The sequence below is a fragment of the Amphiprion ocellaris genome, chromosome 1 (assembly GCF_022539595.1).
Source record: "Amphiprion ocellaris isolate individual 3 ecotype Okinawa chromosome 1, ASM2253959v1, whole genome shotgun sequence".
In the NCBI taxonomy this organism is placed as follows: domain Eukaryota; kingdom Metazoa; phylum Chordata; class Actinopteri; family Pomacentridae; genus Amphiprion; species Amphiprion ocellaris.
In genome coordinates, this window is record NC_072766.1 from 31,386,273 (window position 1) to 31,392,729 (window position 6,457).

Consider the following 6,457-nt stretch of genomic DNA (forward strand, 5'->3'; position numbering starts at 1 on the left):
GTGTCCAGCTGTGCCAGAATAATACTTACAGGCAGTCAGACAACTGCAGCTAGAGGGTCAGAGGTGAAGCTGTCAGCTGTTTAATGTGATGAATAAGGCATGTGCCGATCCAAGCATGCATGCAGTATCAGTATAGGTCTGATCATATAGTGGCAAAAACAAGAAAAAAAAAGAATAAAATACAATCCATTAGCCGAAAGTATCATGTAAATGCTTAACTACATATTGAGTGATGCACTGGAAAGAGAGATTTGAGCATTTTGCAGTAGAGTGAGATCTGTCAGCAGTCTGTCAACAGTGTGGAGTTACTGTATTTTAAACTCAAGAACAAAAAAATAAAAATAAAACACCCAAGTGCAATTTATGTAAGTGGCAGCAGTACTGGAAACCTTAACTTTGCAGAAAACATTGATGCCAAATGGATAGAGGTAACGAGTGAAAAGAAAAATGTGCCACAACAATAAACGTTGTTTGAAACTTCAGGAAACTACCCTGAGTTATACCAATAGGTTTAGTCTAACATTTGGAGCTTTGCTACTCTTTGTGACAAAAGCATTTCATCTCTCATATGACTGTCCCAAATGGGTGCTGGAATATGTGAGAATTTGTTTTGAAATGTTTGGAAAATTACATAACTATGTTATGTCAGACGTGTGTTCTTTGCTAGAGCAGGCTAATATCATTTGTGTGGATTTTTTTTCTATGTCAGTGATGGCAGTGGATAGTACGGTGGCCGAGGGGTGCAAACGCAGCACAAAAACGGAACGCCCTGCAAGAGACAAAAACACGCAGCACAAAAACGGAACGCCCTGCAAGAGACAAAAACACGCAGCACAAAAATGGAACGCCCTGCAAGAGACAAAAACACCCACAAAAAATAAATCCTGCAAGATAGAAAACACCTACAAAAGAGAAATGCTGCAGGAGACATAACACCTACCAAAATGAAACCCGCTTCACAACAGAAATGCACTGCAAATCAGAAACGCACCACAAATAGGATAACACAATGGAGGGGATTCCACAAGTGCTCCAGGTCACTAGATGGCAGAGCTGAGTTTCAACACCAGAAACAGACAACGAGTGAATAAGAAAGTTGAAGTTGGAGGGAGAGACTACTCGAAAAGGTATACTTTTCTCTTTCCTACGTTTTTACGTGTCTCTCAGATGGTGCTGTGAAAATACTTGTGTAGGTATAGTTGATGTACATAGCTGATTTTAGTGGGGTTGAGATTGTGAGTACTGTAACTAACATTATAGGACACACCAGGTGTGTGTTACCTATAATGTTAGTTTACATTCATTTAATTTAATCACTTTATGTGTATTTGAAGCAGTCCACAATTATCAGTGCTTCTCTTCTAGGCTGCCATGTCCCATGTGTGAGTCGTCCAAGTACCTTGTTAAATACCTGGTGTGTCCCAGAAATTAATGTTTGTTACAGTAACGTTAACACTACAAATTCACTTCTCACAACCCCAAGCCCACTAAAATCAGCTGTGTAAATCTGCAAAACCTACACAAGTATTTTCACAGCAGCATCTGAGGGCCACATGTAAAAACTTAGGAAAGAGAAAAGTATGCCTTTTCAAGTTTTCTCTCCAATTTCAGTAAGATTTAAACAACTTCGAGCCATGTATTAGACCGCTCTAAGCCACAGGTTAGAGTGGGAAAACCATAGTAAGCTGCGGATCAGGAACACCAGGACAAGCTGCAGACTGGGAACACTACAAGGTGCAGCAGAGAGGTGTCACTCCACGGAGTGGTGTTACTCCACAGAGGGCCCTACAGCTCCTTAGTGGCTCCAACTTGTTTAATCCGCCTATACCATGGTCCCAGAAAACTGAAAACATTAAAACAAATATTGAATGATTTTTCTAAACTTGCTAAATGTGCTTAAGTATAGGAACATTTCTTTGTTGTTCTACTACTTTTGTTTTTAGGTGTTCGCAAAAAAATGTCAAGAGAATTGGAGAGGCCCCATAATGTTTTTTTTAATTCACAACCCAAAAAACAACGAATAAATATTTCTTTTTTTTTTTTTTTGCAGGTGTTTTGTCTCTTGAAACATTTATCTTTTGTGTGTTTCTGTTTCGTAGTACGTTTCTGTTTACCGTGCGTTTCTGTTGTGAAGCGCGTTCCTGTTTGCAGTCCGTTTCTGTTGTGAAGTGGGTTTCATTTTGGTAGGTGTTATGTCTCCTGCAGCATTTCTCTTTTGTAGGTGTTTTCCATCTTGCAGCATTTATGTTTTTGTGGGTGTTTTTGTCTCTTGCAGGGCGTTCCGTTTTTGTGCTGCGTTTGCACCCCTCGGCCACCGTAGAGGATAGCCATCACTGACACACATATATATATATATATATATATATATATATATATATATATATATATATATATATATATATATATATATATATATATAAAAAATTATTTTTATATCTATATATATATATATATATATATATATATATATATATATATATATATATATATATATATATATATATATGTATATATATACATATATACATATATATATACACACACAAATGGTGTCAATCTTCAGTATTGAAAATAATACAAATAAAAAAGATAAAAAGCATTAAATTAAAAAAAAGAATTCACGTGCTGATTTCTACTTTTATTTGTTTTTGATATTCAATAGTTGATCATTTATGACTGGCGTTAAGGCCCAACGGATTAGTTCGCTGTCACGTGACATGCGACGTGATTACGCATGTACTTACGTCAACTCGTTCCGTGTGCACCAAGGCAGACAAGGTCGTAGGAGCAAACATGATGTCAGTAGCTACCCGTTCAGGGGCTTTTTCCCCTTATATGCAGGCTACAGCATTTGCTGTCGCCGGGCCCCTGAAAGCTCTGGTGCCTGGGGTTGTTGTTAAAGGAGAGAAGATTCTACTGAACACGAAGAAACCATTCCTTTGCCGCGAGTCGCTAGCCGGTCAAAGCCCACATACTGGGCCTGCTGTGACAGTTAGCATCAATGGTAAGTCTCCTCATTGACTGCGAGCGTTAGCTTAGCCGACTGAATCGACATTCTGCTGTTTCAGAATGTGCGTTGAAACGTAAACACCACGGAGTATATTTTCCATAAAAGTGCCGTCTCCTCACGTTTATCACTGAGAACTTCCACGTAGTTATTAGTCCAGAACTACCAACGTAAGCATCCGGCTGTTGAATATAGTTAGCTAGCCACCTGTTAGCTTAGGTGGCTAATCAACGGCTACACCTGAGGTCAACAACTGAGATTGCGTGTAATGGGAACTGACAGCATCTCTGTGGGGTCGAAACATCAGCTGCAGAACTTTGACAAACTGCATTCATGGACTTCACCGAATATCGTTACTGTTCCGGTGTTCCAGTTTAACTGGCTATCAGATACTGTCAGCGGTTAACATAAACCGGTATATGTAATTTTTTTTATTTATTTTTTTGGACCAAGCTGAACAGGGTGCTGTTGTGGTGCCTCCAGTCTCTCATCCTACAGACAGACAGACTTGAACTACACTGCTTAGGGCCTTGTTCTGCTCTATGTGAGATCTACTGAGGTCCACTCCAACCAGAACCTGCAGCATGTGGAGAACTGTTTCATACACAGAACAGCTGTGCCATTAAGTTTGCTAATTATGAGATAGTCAAATGCCAGTTGCAGTTCAAGATAGTGGACTTACTGTTACGCTACAGGAAGAGAGACGCTGAAGAGGCAGCTGAATGACATCAATGACTATCACAGCAGTGATGTCTGTAGACAGTGATATTTGAGACAGTAAGGGTCGGGAATATGTGTTTATCAGTCACTGAACTTTGAGGAAAAAATACTTGCATATAGAACCTTTTCAGGCCACCATATGCATAACAAGTCATGTAATCATATGACTTCATCGAAAACTGCAGGGAGATTGTCATTTAGATTGTGGTTTGTGATCCTACCTTAAAAGATTGTCATATAATTTTTTTGGTCAGATGGCTCACCCCTATTAAACAAAGAAATTTATACAAGGAGAACAGTTTGTTGTCATTAGTGGGCTAAATTAATGTCTAATAAGTTAATCTCTGACTTTTTTTTTTTTTTTGCAGGCTGTGCGGGTCTCAGGTATGCCCACACAGACATCAGGATACCAGACTTCACTGACTACAGGCGTCCAGAGGTGCTTGACCCCAACAAGTCATCCCAGGAGAGCAGTGAATCCAGGAGAACCTTCTCCTACTTGGTCACTGGGGCCACAGCCGTGGTGGGCGTCTATGCTGCCAAGACAGTGGTCACTCAGTTTGTGTCCTCCATGAGTGCATCAGCTGATGTGTTGGCAATGTCCAAGGTTGAAATAAAGTTGAGCGACATCCCAGAAGGTAAGAACATGACCTTCAAGTGGCGAGGCAAACCGCTTTTCGTACGTCACCGCACGGAGAAGGAGATCGCTGCAGAGGTTGCCGTCAACCTCGCAGAACTGCGAGACCCTGAGCATGACAAGGATCGGGTCATCGATCCAAAATGGGTCATCGTCCTTGGAGTGTGTACACATCTGGGCTGTGTGCCCATCGCCAACGCCGGAGACTATGGAGGTTACTACTGCCCCTGCCACGGTTCACATTACGACGCTTCTGGCCGCATCAGGAAAGGTCCTGCCCCTCTCAACCTCGAGGTCCCCTACTATGAGTTCCCAGATGAAGACACGGTGGTGGTGGGATAAATGGCACTCGGAATGAGATGGCTCCATAGTACAGCTGTCAGTCTGTCAGAATCATAATTAATGTGTACTCAGTGTAATGAGGACACGTTGAGGTGTCCCCATCAGCTTTTTGTAGGCTATTACAACTGGGGCACATGATAGCGTTAAATTCTCTGCTGCATCTCACTGAACCATGACAGCACATCTTCCAGTGTTTGTTAATCTTTGCGATTGTATTTGATGTCATGCGGTCACTTTACAAATGAAAACAAGCAGCAGCTGCTGTCTGTATTTTATTCTGGCTTTTAAACCCTTGCATACAGATCATTTACAGTTAAAAAGGCAAGGCCGTGGAAGATGCCATTCTCTTTTTCCTGTCTACTTAATATGTGAACGTGAAATTTACACAACTGCTTATCTTGTTAAGTTATAAACCATCTAATTATCAGAGAGCAAATGTTGTGTTCATGTTTGATTAATAAAGATCTCTATTTTATTTGACAGCAGAGAGTCTGTGTTAAGCTTTCTTTGCTTAGACAAATTACATTGTGATTAAACAGTAGTTATTGCTTTGCAGACTGTCCTTTGACAAATTTACAAACAGGCTTTGTCGGCACTAATACATTTTCATTTTAAAATCTGTAACCTGTGCTATATTAAAGACTAGCATCTACACTACCCTGATGCATGCTAAAATTCAGACTTTGGAAATGTTGCTGATACACTGTTGGATTGAAAACTGACCCTGTGGTTTAGTGTGGGCACGCAGAAACATACTTGCAAAAACGGTGAGGCAGACACCCATGGTCACTTCTGAAATTTGGTTTTGTCAGTCATCACATGACCTTCTATGATTCATCTCACCCCCCATCTCAGGACTGTTTTCCCGAGGCAATAACTCCCAGCCTGTTTTTCACTGACATGACCACCATATACTCATGTTATTTTTAGTACTAGGTCTCCTGCCTGTTTACATCAGCACACGCATGCTTAGTGTTCATTAATGGTCATATGTGTTTGTGTGCATGTGTACAATTTCTGAAACAGTCCTCAAATGAATATCTGGACAGAGATTAGATTTAAAATAAAAATGTATTGGTATGTATAGTATGTTGCAGCCCCCACTATTCATGTTCTGGTCATTTGACAACATGTTTACCGTGCTGTGAAAAAGTAGTTGCTTGATGTCTTCTATTTTTGCATATTTCTCACAATGCTCCAGATCGTCAAATTAGTAATTGTGTTTATTCAGTATTAAACAGAAATAACCCACAAAACACAAAATGCTGTTTTTAAATGATGATTTACTAAAGATTTGTTAAAAACTTGTATTAGCCCTGTGAAAAAGTAATTGCCCCCCTAAACCTAATAACTGGTTTGCTCTATGGCACCAATAACTGCAGTTAAATATCTGCAATAGCTTGTGATCAATCTTTTACATCACTGGGGAGGAATGTTGGCTCACTCTTCTCTGCAGAATAGTTTTAATTCGGTTCCATTAGAAGGTTCTCCTGCATGAACTGCCCCTTTAAGGTCTTAAAACAGACTCTGAATTGGACTGAAGTCCAGACTTTGACTCGGCCACTCCAAAATCTTAGTTTTGTTCTTTTTGAGCCATTCAGAGGTGGACTTGCTTGTGTGCTTTGGCTCATTGTCATGCTACATAACCCATTTGTGTTGAGCTTTAGGTCATGAACTCATGGATGGATGTTCTCCAGGAGAATTTTCTGATAGAGAGCAGACTTCATGGCTCCATCATTTATGACAAGTCA

The 6,457-nt window shown here is 40.3% G+C and overlaps 1 protein-coding gene across 1 annotated transcript; it reads left to right on the forward strand.

Moving 5' to 3' along the window:
- The first annotated feature begins 2,744 nt into the window (after positions 1-2,744).
- On the forward strand, positions 2,745-5,186 carry LOC111583405 (cytochrome b-c1 complex subunit Rieske, mitochondrial). Its single transcript, XM_023292486.3, has 2 exons — positions 2,745-3,004; positions 4,096-5,186. The coding sequence occupies exons 1-2, from the start codon at positions 2,794-2,796 to the stop codon at positions 4,704-4,706; spliced, it is 822 nt and encodes a 273-aa protein (XP_023148254.1). The 5' UTR covers positions 2,745-2,793; the 3' UTR covers positions 4,707-5,186.
- The last annotated feature ends 1,271 nt before the right edge of the window (positions 5,187-6,457 follow it).

Coding starts and splice junctions, on each gene's coding strand:
- LOC111583405 (XM_023292486.3), top strand. CDS start 2,794: ATGATGTCAGTAGCTACCCGTTCAGGGGCTTTTTCCCCTTATATGCAG. Junction 3,005..4,095: donor TGTGACAGTTAGCATCAATG/GTAAGTCTCCTC, acceptor TTTTTTTTGCAG/GCTGTGCGGGTCTCAGGTAT.